At 39.6% G+C, this 15,680-nt stretch overlaps 1 protein-coding gene across 3 annotated transcripts in view; it reads right to left on the reverse strand.

The window, feature by feature from the left end:
* Window positions 1–15,680, reverse strand: part of LOC138194477 (CUB and sushi domain-containing protein 3-like) — a 229,342-nt gene that overhangs the window by 81,133 nt on the left and 132,529 nt on the right. For 2 of the 3 annotated variants that reach the window (XM_069143246.1, XM_069143244.1), the window contains exons 35-39: window positions 10,867–10,991; window positions 10,575–10,671; window positions 9,501–9,605; window positions 2,580–2,698; window positions 1,311–1,380 (exon numbers count right to left, since the gene is read on the reverse strand). In XM_069143246.1, the coding sequence (XP_068999347.1) occupies window positions 1,311–1,380; window positions 2,580–2,698; window positions 9,501–9,605; window positions 10,575–10,671; window positions 10,867–10,991 (516 nt within the window). The remainder of the gene's footprint in view (window positions 1–1,310; window positions 1,381–2,579; window positions 2,699–9,500; window positions 9,606–10,574; window positions 10,672–10,866; window positions 10,992–15,680) is intronic. The other variant, XM_069143245.1, reaches the window with a different exon arrangement.

Below are 15,680 nucleotides of genomic sequence, written 5' to 3' on the forward strand. Positions count from 1 at the left end.
CATAAGGGCATTCATGAAAAGATAACAGGCTTGGGCATATCCCTTGTTCGGTGGTGCTTTCAATCACAATAAATGAGGGAGTCAATATTCAATACAGAGTTTTTCTCAGCAGTGGCAGTAATTACTTCACCCTTCTTCAGCCTACTGAGAAGGTTGCCGCACGCCCGCCCCCTCGCCACCTCTTCTCTCTTGTAACACCTACCCGAGTCTTACATGAACACCTCGGTGCATAAGATTTTATTAACTTGCAGTAAAATCAAACCTCTTTTTCTTTCTAACAAATGGAAGGAAACACAGGGGTAGCTGCTGCTATTTCTTTGGGGACTACCAACCAAGGCCAGAATGAGGCAAAAACTATCTTGGGATTTTAATTGTGCTGCTGGTAGGAGGGGGAAATCTGCTTGACCTGCTTGTGTATGAAATGAAAGGGAAGAGGAGAGGCACTTACGAGGATGTTATACTGTTTGTGCAGGGGCATGCAACCACTTTGATGTGGGTTTATCAGCAACAAAGTGAGCAAAGATCCTGGGGTATTCGGGTGAGCATGTGTACTGTAAATGAGCGAGGAGCCGGACTAATGAGTGAACACACGCATCCGCGAACATGCCTGTCAAAGGTAAAGCTGGGATTTTTGTCTGCAGTGAATGGTGAAAACAACAGGGACAGAGCATTTACATGAAGGGCGCTGTGTGCAGGCGTGCAGTTTTTTGTCTGTGTGTTGTTTGGCACTGTAGCAGTGTACTTGCACTAATGGGTATGTTTGTGTACATGTGTAATTGGGGGCAACTGAACAGTGAAGTGTCAAAAGAGAAAGCAGAGAGCTTCCTTAGTAATCTCTGGGATCTCTCACTGTGCCACTAAACGTCTGAGGAAGTGTCGTGGGAGACGAGAGTCTCTCATCAGGGGTATCAGAAATCAAACAACATACTGAGATGGCGCAAAGCCTTATTGATTCTCAACTGAAAGGGAAGGGAGAAAATGTGCAATCCCTACCCCCCCCAAAGCCATCCACGCCCAACTATCATCCCTTCCCCTGATCTTACAATGAAATTGTAGCTTTCTCTAATACAATAACAAGTCCTTTGTGAGGCCACTGATCTATTGTGTCACTGTGTATCAGTAGAATATAGGTTATGAGAGAAATATAAAAAACAGGGAGGTGAAAATATAAACCAGTCAAAGAGAAAAGTTGAAGAGCAGAACATAAAAACAAGGGGAATGTGTTTGGTGCTACGAATTGTTGTCAGCAATATCACCTCATTGAAACCATGTTTGCTAGAAGTGTCAGAGTATATAAAATAATACATTACCTAAACACAGAGGTACGGGGTAATTCCACCTCCGGACGGGACCAGGCATGCAGGTAATGTATGCATTACCCTGTTCAAGAAAACAAACAAAAACAATGTATTCACAACCTCCAAAATCATGTACAGTAAAAATTAAAAAAATTAAAAAAAAAGATAAAACCAACAGGTGATTCCAGCAGATTTTATGTCTGTCCAACAGGTCTTTGGAGGTAGTCAAATAATTTTTGGATTCCTCAAAATCTTCCTCGTGTATAAATATTTAATGGTATCAAGAGCAGGAGAGAGACTGCTTGCTGCTAGGAAGGTAGAACCACCTGGGGTCTGACTATGGAGAGAACATACTGCCTCCAGACTTGTTTTCTGTTACATGTAAAAGTAATGTTCAATATTCATAGCCGTGATGCTCTTTTATTCCTTTCAAATCTTAGTTCAGCCTTGAAGTTTTCTGCAACTCAGAGTTCTCATAAAATACATGCATGCTGGTAGATTCACCAGCAACACCAGACCTGAAAGCAAAGCACGGGTGTGTATGCACAGCTGTACTGCAGACACACCAACAACATCTGAACTCCAAACACTCATCTATTCTTGTGCTTTTGTTTCTACAATGGCCTCAAGTCTATTTCTGGTGTTCAGACACTCAGCCTGAAGATGTGTGTAAGAGGTTGCTGGTTGGTCCAAAGAGAATGTGAAAAGACGTGAATACGCGAGACGGAGAGAAAAATCGGTGTGGGATTAGTGAGGCAACTGTTAACACAATCCATCGCCTGTGGCCTTGGAAGAAAATGCCACAGCTACAGTATCTACTCGGAGGGAATTGGAGGAAGTTAAAGCTGCTTTGTAACTGACACTGACACAACACACACACACACACACACACACACACACACACACACACACACACACACACACACGAACATGCAAGCAAAGTACACACATACCATTACAAATACAGATGCAAGCATAAATACATGGGCAGCTACCACACACTTGTGAACTCCTCACTTCTCAGTCAGTCAGACAGACAGACAGACACACACACACACAAATACACACACACACACACACACACACACACACACACACACACACACACACACACACACACACACACACACAAATGTCATAGAAAAATAACTTGGCAATGCTGCCTTGACATACTCAGCCTTTGGGGTATTCCTTTGACGTTGTCACTCCAGGCAGGTGGGTATGATTCACTTGTCATAACCATAAAGGAGCAGGAGATCTGCACTGTATGACCTCACCCACCTGTAATGAAAAGCCTCGGTCGCACAAGAAGGAGACCATGTCACCCACGGTGTAACGATCGCCCACTCTTTGGCCATTACTGGGAGGCAGCGGCTCTGGGCACGAATCCAAACCTATTGCTTAGGACAGAGTCACGACACACAAGTGTGGACAGCGATTATTCTTCTGCATAATGAACACTGCAACTACACATCTGACATTGTTTAATTGTGAAATATATACTGTAAATTTTATGGAAATATGTACATTCAATTAAACAAATACCTATGGAGAAGAGGGATTATTGAAATTAAAAGTAAACATTTTAACATATAATTACACAGTCCCTCATTTTAATTGGCTTGTAATTGCATAATAATTGAATAAGTCATTTTTCTTCTTCTTCCTTCTCCTCATCATAACATTATGAAACTGGGACAAGCCATAAAACTATTCTACTCGTGGCTGTAATCGCAAAATCCTTCTGACTGTGATCTGAAGCAATCACTGTGAAATTACAAAGCAATCCCTGAAGTATAACCTGACAGGCACATGGAGCTCCATTGGAACAAAATGGTTACAGTGCCACTTGCCAGGTAGTGAGAGGCCTGATATTGTGTTTTAATGGTTTAAATGCCAGCTTTGGGCTATAATAATGTAGGATATGATGAGTGAATTTACTTTTACAGAAAAGAAAATGACATAAATGTGGTCATGTCTCAATTTCATCTGTTCTAAAGGGGACTAAATACATGACATCCACAGGGAGAGAAGAACACATTTCATATTTTACTTTATTAATGATAGACCTATATTCTCGGTTCAAAATAGCTTTGGAAAAGATGCTTATTTTGAAAAGTCAAAAGTCACTAGATTGTTTAAATGCTGCTTGGATGCAATCCAGTGTACCTTTTTAATAACTCTGAAAAGCAAATATGAAAATACAAAGTGTCCTCCATGGTGCATAATTAGTAAGTCTGCTGTCAGGTGAGAAATGGTAGGAAGAAGGAGATATAAACACAGCAACATAAAACAAAGCATCCTCATCTACGTGCGGGCACAGATAACAGAAATACTCACCGCTTTTAAGAGAGAAAAACAGACACAATAGTACGGGCACTCACATTCAAGCCCACTCAAAGAGTTAACAGGTCCAAACAAGTAGGTGGGTGGATGAATGTAAACATGGCAGCAGATGTGGCCACAAAAGACACTGAACAATTTTATAGGCAACTGTTCAGAGCACTGAAGCGCAGGAGTGGTCACTCCACTCAACGTGTAGTGAAAGTTAGAGAGGATATCTGAGTGGGAGGAGACAGTAACCCAAGAGGAGCAGAGCAGGAAGCAATGTGAAAGCAGCCATAAGATCCAACAATTCAATTGAAGAAGAGCTACTGTACAAGGAGAGTGGGTGGATTATTTGAAGCTGTGAAGTTTTCTGTTATATGTGGGTTTAAATATTGTAAGAGAATTACTTTGAGAAATTCTTTGACTTTGACATTTTTAATTGATTTCAAGGAGATTTGGTGACACAATTCATGAAAGTGGTGCAGTTTGTGCCATAGTGTAAGGCTGCCAGAAGGTAAGTCGCACATCAAAGCGCAATGCAGCTATAAATGTAAACAATTTTGTGAAATTATCACGTGTCCCAACTGTGGGGAACAATCAGCCTTTCTCCTGCAGAGTTCTGTGAAAACGGTTTCATAAAGTAGTGCATTTTCATTCTCTTTCGTAGTAGTTCAAGGAATGAATATGATACAAGGTTGGTAAAACACTGCGGCATAGGATGCTCTGAAAACTGCTTGCATTATATGCAGGACTATAAAAAATGTCATACAGTGTCAGGAGGACTTCAACAAAAGTAAAACACTCTTGTTTCAAAACATATCCTGAAGCCAAACTCATTATTAAACAGACAGAGTATGGAGTTGATTCTTGCGGCCAGAGGCAGCGTATCAGATCTGTACAAGTAGACCTTGTGCTCTGGTCAGGTTAAGAGTAGGCGGCCACTAACATATGGCGCTGGTTCCTGTTGCGCACCAGATAGTTTCCAGTCAAACTGTCAGAATTCACATTCTGGCAGAGACCGTTGTCACCCTGTAGAAGGTCGACACCTGTTCCTGCATGTGCCACCACGTCTGGAAGTAGTCCCGTCCTTATCAAACATGCTTGATATTATAACCAGGATGCCATCCTGGCTGTATCTAGGCAATGGAATTTCAATTGTATGTGTCATCACGAGCCTAAATGTATTGTTAATGAGAGTTTTGTCTGCTCCTGTTTTCATTTTTACATGTTAATTTACATAAATTAAATCATTTAAATATTTATGAAAAAATATATAATTATACCTGCAAAAGGAGACTGTTTAGTGTTCAAAAAGATGGAGGAGGTTCGATGCAAAAAAATAATGAAAGAAGATGCAGATATAAGAAGCAACCTGGCAGATGCAAAAGCAAAACACGCCGGTCACACAATATAGAATAGTTGACTCTGTGGAAAGATGTGTGGTTGTAAAGGTAAACACAAATGCAAAGGCAAACCGAAAGTTCAAGTTTATGAAGCATAGTACTGTGGTTATTCACTGTCCACAACACAGGCAACTGAGAGTGTAAGATGAGGATGAGATACTTTGGTGGCATTCACAAAATGGGGAAAAGTAGAGATTGAGTACCTCAAATACAAGTCATTTAATATCTAATGGACATTTTATATATATATTAATTAACAAAATCTGAACTGCAATGTCAGTTATCACATCATGATATTCTTCCTATTTATGCTGACCATTACGATTGTCATCCTTAACCATCTAACCATTCATAAATAGGGCTACCTCCATAAACAAAAGCTACAAGTTGAATCAAAAACAGGATCAAAGGATCAAAAACAGGGCCATCTTAATTTCCATTACATGATTTGATAGGATTTCTTTACCAGTAATTATAAAAATCTGACACAAGCTTCAGTTATAAGATCGTGCTTAATTACTGTATAGGATTGTATATTTAGTAGAATTGTAATTAAAAGACTATACTATGTGTAGGTGGAGACTGCCAATAATTATCAGTGACATGAGCTTCTTCATCAGTGGTTCAGGATGAGCTATCTCTCTCTCTCTAACATATATTATGAGTACGCCCAATGTGCACCGGGCACACCAACTGGTGTTTGCAAAAATACTGAAGATTGTAGACCTATTTTGTTATAGAGTTACATACAGTGGTGTGAAAAAGTGTTTGCCCCCTTCCTGATTTCCAGTTTTTTTGCATGTTTGTCACTTAAATTTTTCAGATCATCAAACAAATTTAAATATTAGTCAAAGATAACACTCGTCTCATTTTTGCCAGAAAACATCTTGATGATCCCCAAGACTTTTGGGAAAATACTCCGTGGACTGACGAGACAAAAGTTGAACTTGTTGGAAGGTGTGTGTGTGTCCCGTTACATCTGGCGTAAAAGTAACACCGCATTTCAGAAAAAGAACATCATACCAACAGTAAAATATGGTGGTGGTGGTGGTAGTAGTGTGATGGTCTGGGGCTGTTTTGCTGCTTCACGGCCTGGAAGACTTGCTGTGATAAATAGAACCATGAATTCTACTGTCTACCAAAAAGTCCTGAAGGATAATGTCCGGCCATCTGTTCGTGACCTCAAGCTGAAGCCAATTTGGGTTCTGCAGCAGGATAATGATCCAAAACACACCAGCAAGTCCACCTCTGAATGGCTGAAGAAAAACAAAATGAAGACTTTGGAGTGGCCGAGTCAAAGTCCTGACCTGAATCCTATTGAGATGCTGTGGCATGACCTTAAAAAGGTGGTTCGTGCTTGAAAACCCTCCAATGTGGCTGAATTACAACAACTCTGCAAAGATGAGTGGGCCAGAATTCCTCCACAGCGCTGCAAAAGACTCATTGCAAGTTATTGCAAACACTTGATTGCAGTTGTTGCTGCTAAGGGTGGCCCAACCAGTTTTTGGGTTAGGGGGCAAACACTTTTTCACACAGGGCCATGTGGGTTTTGATTTTTTTTTTCTCCCTTAATAATAAAAACCTTCATTTAAAAACTGCATTTTGTGTTTACTTGTGTTATCTTTGACTAATATTTAAATTTGTTTGATGATCTGAAACATTTAAGTGTGACAAACATGCAAAAAAATTGGAAATCAGGAAGGGGCAAACACTTTTTCACACCACTGTATATTATTTATGTGACACTGGGTTGCGTTAGATGAAATTAGATTCACACACTATCACACTTATTTCATTAAAAATAAAAATGTTCAAGTCGATCATAAAACTAGGCATCTCTAAGCCCTTTATGTACATACATAGATACATGACAATGTCAAGATCTTACAATATTACTGCAGCTGAAACATGTTTTCCTGCTGCTAATGTCTACAAGTAATTAATCAACCGAACAGGAAAAACTTCAAATGTTCACCAAATCCACTGTAGTTGGTGTAATTACAATGAATAAGTAACCAATCTACCCCAGTAGTACTGACTCTGCCATTAACATTGAAATGATACTTGTGTTTGCAATTCTAGATGAAAAAAAATGTAGCAGTTGGAAATTTTCAATTGACGAATTGAGCACCAAAATGTACTCTGCCTCTTGATGTGCATAACCATATGTTCACCTTTGCCACTCCCCCCATCCTGCTGCATGTCGAGCCTCAAACTTAAAACAGTGGCAAATAAAGAGGTCTGTATTTAGATGATAGTACTGCTACCAGTGACATTAAATCAGAAATAATACAGAGGGCTGAAGAGTTTAATGCTAACTGACATGAATGAGGGAAAGGCCATAGTATAACCATTTTACATAAAGTTGCAGCATGCCCTGTGGCAGTACAGAATACAGTATAGTTACTGCAATGCTACAACGTCCTTTGAGTGTGGCTGAAGTTAGACGCGAAGTAAAACAAAAAACTAACTTGAAATATTTTAAGGCAGATTCAAAGGATGAATGTCTTTCCAAGCTGGCTATAATTGATTCATTTCGTTATAATAGTTGCTCCATGTACAGTAGCTCGTGGAAATAACACAGGCCTCAGCAGACTGCAGTGATTGAAGCCCAATGCAAGACTTTTTTGGGGATGTGAACTGCCATATTGCCTGTGAGAACAGGCCAATTTTGTTTTCAGCTATAGCATACTGTCTGCCTTAGGAGAGCTGGTTAAACGCTTGGCTCTTAAGATGTTGTATAACGGGTGGTATACAGGATTTCCATGACTGGTCTCAATGGACTGCAACAATCACCCAAAGGAAACATTTTAAAACAGATGGTTGGCTGGCTGGGGTGTGTGCCAATCCCTGTTGCTGTTTTCTTCCACCCCCCACCCCCACCCCAACCCCCAGTACTGAGTATTCAGAGCATTAATTGGTAGCTAAAATCTGGATTGTGAAAAATATAAATGGCTGGTTCAAGCCAACCACAGTCTGAAAATAAGATACAGAGATTCAACCAACTAGAAGTCAGAGTGGAGGATTGCTTTAATTTCACTAAATAAATCAGATTATGAACAATGCTATAATAAAAAGATTAGAACAGCAGAAACTGGAAAATGAGCAGTTCCATAGGGGCTGCAACATGGCTTAATCACACATGCACAAATGTTTGCCGATAGGCAGACAGTAGAACCATATGGAAGGCCAACTAACTAATATGAACAGCAACAGGAAAAGTAGAGCAGAGTTTGACTCGAGTGTGGTTAACAAAGCATCAGGGAATGCACTTTACACGGGCAGGAGTGGCAAAGTGTTAGATAGATACAGAGGGAAGAGCTGACTGAGAGACGCGGCACTGAAGGGATTCTCAGCAGTACGTAGCGACAGCGTTGGGGGGGGGGGTCTAGTGCAGAAAGGAAAGAGCCCACTCAGAGACATGACTACGGGTGGTTCCAAGTCAGAGAGACGAAGCCCTGACTGTGAGAGACATGACTGTGAAGTCATTCTCAACAGCGGTGTGACGCTCGCGGACAGACACGACTGATGGCGAGGACACATTCGGTGACGGCAAAGGTTTTTTCATGCTTCTTTTGTTTTGCAACAAATTTGTAGAAACTGACTGTTAGTTTGAACGCAGCTTACTCAAAAATGTGTTATTCTTTAGTGGTGTTGGATAGGGGAGCTCATGTCAGCTCTTATGAAGGCCTGCCTTTCTTATTTTTGTACCATCTAAATCCTCTCATTTTATCTCAACATTACTCTTCTGAAATGTTTATTTCCTCTACCATCGATGCAGACGAGTGACAAAAGGTCTCCCACAGTCACAGCCACACATTTTAGTATGTGAGTAACAAACCAGCAGGAAGACAAAAGAAAGAAATACCATAAAAATACCCCCTTAAAAGCAGAAACATATAACAGAGACAGTGGATTCTAATGTTAAGAATCTGCAGAACAGCTAAATAAATCCATTGATAATAATCACCCCTATTTTCATAAACACAATTTTTGAATTGGGAGGTCCTAGTAAATAAGTCGCTCCACTGGGGCCAGCTACACCACTTACATTTTTGTGCACAGCTAAATGTTTCGCAAGCTCCCGAGCAAATATGCCCCTCAGTGAGTTGCCCACTGAGAGATGATCAAACTCAGTTGTTAAAAGAAAATGCAAGATTCTTTCCAGTATCTTGATGCTATGGGAGAATAAAACATAAAAAAATAAATAAACTATTGGGAAATACCAAGCTGGAATGCCACAGGAGCAGATACAAAGACAAAACATTTGAAAAGGGAAAACTTTGCCCACTCACTCACTTTCACTCTCACACTATTTCTTTCAAGGTCCAACAGTGGCATCCAGACCAGCTGTCCTCTCTTATTTCTTATACCCCTGCGCAGCAGCTGGAAGCCAGTGGCAGATGGACACAGAAATGAACTGACAACAGACAAAGTGACAGGCAGGCAGACAAGCCGTCTCTCCTCATACCTGTGTACTCCAAGTGGAAGCCAGCGGCAGACACACTGATGTCAGACTGGAAGGTCAGGTACAGGTTGTTGGACGTGCTGTTCAGCAGTTGGGGAATTGTTGTACCTGTATAATATAATACAACACTGTTAAAACCATGTCTAGTCCTTACTCCAGAATAAAGGCCATTAAAAACATACGAATATTTACTACTGATGAATGTACATTGAATCTCAGTTATATGCAGCATCTTGACCTACATCCCAAAACAAAATTTACCACCCACAAGTGTTTAAATACTGTTGCACAGTACAAGGTAAAAACCATACTTAATAAACCTCTTTAGGACCTTCAGGCACAAAAGTCAGACCTACAAAATAACAACCAAGAACATGAGCCCGGTCTACAACTCTATCTCCTGAATATTCTGCATATATGGGAACGTTTTCTATTCCAGTCGCGTGTCTTTTAGCATGGAGACTTAAAAATATAATCATCTTTATCAGTTTGGCCCAAGCTAAAACTAAATTTCTCACCATTTAAAATACCTCAGCCTTTTCACACAGCCATCACTGGCCTGCACAGTTTTAACTCTTCTGTGCAGTTGTTTCACTTTTGTAAGAGTTTGGTTCCAAAAATATGTAATAATATCCCCCACTTGAGAAATTTGACACCTGGTCTTATAAAACTGATTGCTGATAAGGAGGCACAGGTCATTAGGGAACACCATTCCCTCGTATTCTCGGATTCAGCATTTAAAATGGTGTGATGGCCTGTTTCTTGGAGGTTACCATGTGGCAAGCACACCATTTTCATTAATGTGAGCCCTCAGGCAACACTACATTTGCAAAGTTCCAGACTGAAACAGGAGTAACATGATGAAGATCTCTACAGCAAAGACAGGAACATTGTGTGAAGGAGGTGGTGTATTTTTTTCTTCTTTGACTCCTTTAACTGGTTTTAGACAGCGTTCTCAAAGGACAGGCCAAATGTCATCAGCTCTATCACTACATCTGTTTGCAGCTGAGCCCGTGTGACGTCTGATTGAAATTCAATCGGGAGATGACAACTAAAATTCAGTTGTATCAAATTTACCTGAGTAGCTACCAAGCCTTGGAGCATTGCCATCAATCCCGTCAAAAAAATCCAGTGAATCCCAGTTGTGTTCTGTGGCGAAGGTCACAACTTGAATCTGAAAGATAAATGTACCTTAAATACAAATGTAAAGGAAAGCATGAAAAATGCATGATTTAAAAAATAAACTCAAGGAGCAGAATGAGTAGCTGCTTAATACTTGGGCCGTGTGCAAAAACTACATCCACCCAAAAAATATTTTAATCTCTCATCAAACATGACACTGCTAAGATCTGCATCTGGCTCTTCTCACCTGGATGCCGGCTCCCTCAGGAACAGAGATTTTCCAAGCGCAGTTCAGATAGTTGGCGTACGGTTCTGGGTATCCAGGAGAAAGGATAGTGCCCCTTCGCTCTGTTAACACTCCACCACAGGGAACTGCAAAAAGGACAACATGTTGGGAAAGAAAAAGAAAAAAGGTTCAGACTTGACAAAATTCCAGCTGACTGAAGTCACGCACACACTTGCAAAGCCAGGAGTCAACAGGGGTCACAGCGGGGAAGTAGGAAACTGTCAAGCATTAAAAATCCTCTTTCTGCCTTCTATAAATGACCACTAATAAATGGACTTTAAATAAGCCGCTGTGAAATCACTTCATTTGATGGAATTTTATTGATTCTTATGAGAATAGTTTCGTGATAAAGTCAGCCATGATAATCGTAGGTTTTACTTATCTAAAATAACTTTATTTCATGGCGTTTTTGTCCATGAGATCATTATCATTGAATACTCAGTGGACCGTAGCATGGACGCTCACACGTATGTCTTGCTCTATGCAGAGGTAAATAGTTCAACCTTCATGTGTAATTTCATCTCTCATAGGCCACACAAATTACATCTATCAATTGTGAAAGCTATTGTAAGTGCACCTTGTTTCTACTAGTGCCACAAGTAGCATATGTACCCAGTGTTTGAGCTTTCAGCTGAATGTTGAATTGGAGTCACTGACCAGGTTGTGCTGACATTGTCAGGATCTGTGATATATTTGAGAATGGGTTTAAAAAAAACAGTAATACCAGTGACAATTTCTTCATTGCTTTTCAGAGAAGTGCCAGTTACCCTTGTATACAGCTGGCAACATTCAGCGTTCAGCTCCAATTTTTGTCCATTAAGGATTGTGCTAACCCAGCCTTGCATACCAGAATTATTACACACAGCAAAATAAATTGCATTCTCTCTCTATTGAAATATAGTTCTGCTGGCTAATACAGGGGCAAGCAATAACCTATAGGGATGTTATGAGATTTTGCTGAGAGCCAGCAAAATATTTTACACAATCGCAAGAGAGAGACATCTGGAGAGTTTTTGCTTTTCCACTCTTTCTCTTTGCTCTGTTGAGAACAATTGTTCTGCGGCCTCAACTGCGAAGCCATGGCATGTATTTCACCATTAATGATAGATACTGTTACTACAAAAAGAAATATAAAAGTCCATAAGCTCCCACTGCTTCACTCATTTTCTCCCTTCTCGCCTCATCCACAGACAAGTGTTCCTTAGATTTTCTAAAGATATAATGCCAACTTAGAAAAATAACAGACCTTATGTCTTCTTTTCTATCCAACCAAGTAAATGACCATTAATAGACACCAGCAACTGAGGAAATCAATGTGAAAAACAAGGGGAGACATGAAAATTGAGAGCATAGAGGTCCTAAAAAAAGTTATATTTATATTTCATTAAATAAAAAAAATAAAAACAACTATTTACAAAACCCTGGCTGCTTTTTGTCTTAATGTAATAAAGTGGGAGGTGGTGAGATTTTGTTTAACCATTTTGTAGCAAGACATAGAGCCTCAGGTCATCCTCAGGTCATCCTGAATTTACAAGAATTTACGACGCAGGACACCACGGGTCTACAGATAAACTCCAAAAAGCTTTCACTTCATAAAACTCACCAGGCGGAATAAACAATCATAAACTCCCCTTTCAGCTGGGGTTTGACTCGGTCTCATGCTGTGAACCAGCTGACCTCTGGCCCTTGAACATTGTTACAACTCCACAATGACAAACTCGGTATTCAAGGTGAAACTATAATGTGCATATAATGTTTTATTCTGTTTGTTTCTCATGAAAATGAATAACACTAGTACATATCATTTATGTTTAGAAGCCTTTCTCATATAGTTAATCTACATACTCTACCGAAGGTCGTTTGTTCCGACCGCTGTTAGACTTTTCAACAACACCATAAAATAATGTGGCACTGTTCATATTCATTTCATTTTATTGCACTGGTCACTTTTTCCATTCATCACAAACTTTATTTTTTTGTGTATATAGTCTGTGTGTATTTATTAATTGCTCTGTTTCATGTTGTGTGCACCTATTTGTTCTTTCTATGCTGCTGTGACGACTGAATTTCCCCACTGTGGGATCAATAAAGTAAAAAAATCTAAATCTAAATCTGTCTTTAGTTACTCATATTGGCAAACAATATAAACTTGTATTAAGTATTTGTGTAACTGATATCAACAAGTGTTTAACTTTAGTCATGGTGGACAAATAATTAACTTTTATTCTTAGCCGTATCAAAAATAATAATTAGTCATTTTCTTAAAGGAAGCATTTTCCCTCTTCTCAGAGCAGGCTCAGTGAATGGTCATCGGCCACTTGACCCCGCCTCCAGCCTGGCCATTCATAAAAACTGTAAGCCTCCGACTGAATGCGGGCTTTTTCTCTTCTTCTGATCAACCGTAACATTGATCATTAGGCCCTTGTTTTAGAGTCACCACGCTCCATATTTTTATTAACCCCAAGTAAACTTTAAGCCAAGTGAAGAATGCATACTTTTAATTGCGACTAATTGAGTTTACAGTGCTGTTGTTTTATTCTTGTTCTCTCTCTGCTCATAAGAAGTATTTTTTGATAATCTAGTAAGGTTAAATCCAGTCATCTCTCAACCCGGACAAAGTTCAGAAGATCCTTTTTGCCAAATCTGACAGCTGTTGTATCACTGCACCCTGGCAGTCGATCCTAAACAAGACCCAACGGTACCAGCAGAAGAAGCCTGGATGGGACGCCAGCTGCGGGAGTGAACACCCGCAGCACGACGCCAAACTTCAGGCCCCTGACATCTGCACGGAGGTCCGCAAGAAAGAGGCTTGTCGGAACGACTGGGACCACCCTCCAGTAGGCATAATCTATCTGAGTACTTTGATCCATGGGTTGATGTCTGATAGCTGATTTATTCAATTCTAAATTACTTAAATCACTCAGTTACGTCAGGAACTAGCTCCGTTTTTAATAACCTAAATATTATTCATCCCACCATCACTTCGCTATAGTTTAGAAATCCTGTTGATCACATCCATGACCCATACACTACAGTGTATATGCATATAGTTTACTCTTAGTGTAAATATTTTTCAATAATTATCCTTATAGACCAAGCACTTGTTTTTATGTATTTCCTGGAAGATAATGAAAGAAATCCCTGAATGCAGAAGTCACGGTTCAGACTATGTCGACTGATCACTTGTATATAGGCCTATACAGCCTATTCAAATTAAATCTTGATTCTTTCTGCCAGACAGAAAGTGATGCCCCGAATATGAATCTAATCTGCTACAATTTATATAAAATATGTTGCATTCTAATTTGTGATGCTTATATTCCTAAAATAAGCACTAAAAAAATGTAAATAGCACCAAGAGAATCAGTCCCCTGGCACTGATGGTTACCTAACATTTGTATGTATCAGTTTTCCTACAGCATGGGACCAAATATGCAGCTGTCACTCAGACTGGACCTTCAGCAGAGTCATGTTCTCACAATGAAGAACCAGATGCTATCTCTCAAGGACAAGGGGTCACCCCATACGGGTCAATGATAATCACTGTTTTAGATATCCATTAGCCGCTGAAGGATTCTATGTGAAAGACCCGGGGAGACATGGAAAACGACAGAAGATATGCCATTTTCACAGAGGAAAAAACGGTCTGACAAAAAGAGCAAAAATAATCTTTATATTTTTCAGCTATCAGCTTGTCACAAGTTCAAACTCTTGGATAATTTACAGGTGATATCCACCTTCCTACAGACACTTGGAGATTGGCACCTAAGTGACTACTTTGTTCCTTTCAATCTGAGTGACACATTAGATAAAATTACTTCTGTACTGTATCTCACGGCAGAGATATCATTCTTTCATACAATCACCACATTAACAACTTCTAACACGTCATGCGTAGAGAATTAAGTGAACTAAAGGATACCAGCTTGTGTCTTTTTTTTAATTATTATTTGGCTCTGCTAATAAAAAATTAAGGTCAAATAAAATCCATAGCACGAGTGAGAATGTCATACACTGTGGATACTATTCGAAGGCTCTTTTAAGGTGTTAAGTGCTATACTGTGCACAAAACAACACGGTGAGTAACCAGACAATCATTGTCAGTAATGTCATGATATAATTTCTTGCTGGCTTTGCGAAATCTCTTTTATGCACAGCATAAAAATAATTATATTTTCATCTTTATTAGCTCCAAATGATGAGAGGTTGATCGATTTTAAGAATAAAAAAAAATAGGACATTTATTTTTATGTTCTGGTATTTCTAGAACTTAAAATCAATCAAGGATGAGAGCAGGATCTTGGCTAGAAGCTGCAGACACAGTATTTTAGAACACGTTTACAACCCTTTGAGGCCCTGAGGTGTCAGTTAGTGGAAGGGGTCGAGTAAGATTAGAAATCATGACAGTCATAAAGGCATGAATGCTTGTCACCCATCTCAATCTGTGGCAGGCTCATATGTCAGAGTCACCGCAGGTAGACAAGCGTGGGAACCACACACACTTTATGAGATGCCATTTTGCTACGTTTGACATGCAGGGAATTAAGAGCAACTTTTAATTAGAAACTGTTTTAATTAAGGCATAAAATATGTGCAACACGTGTTTCACATCACACGCACTACTTTAATGTAATTTTAAGTATGCACTCCTAAGTGACTTGTTAATATAAAAGGCCTACAAATGTTAAATTCATATTTAATTAAATTCATGTGTACATTACAGTCAAAAACTGCCTGTCAATTTTCATCCACCACCGTGTGCTAACATGCAAAAT

This window comes from Embiotoca jacksoni, unplaced genomic scaffold (assembly GCF_022577435.1).
Source record: "Embiotoca jacksoni isolate LCO1_2020_lvr unplaced genomic scaffold, fEmbJac1.0.p SCAF_11, whole genome shotgun sequence".
NCBI lineage: Eukaryota > Metazoa > Chordata > Actinopteri > Embiotocidae > Embiotoca > Embiotoca jacksoni.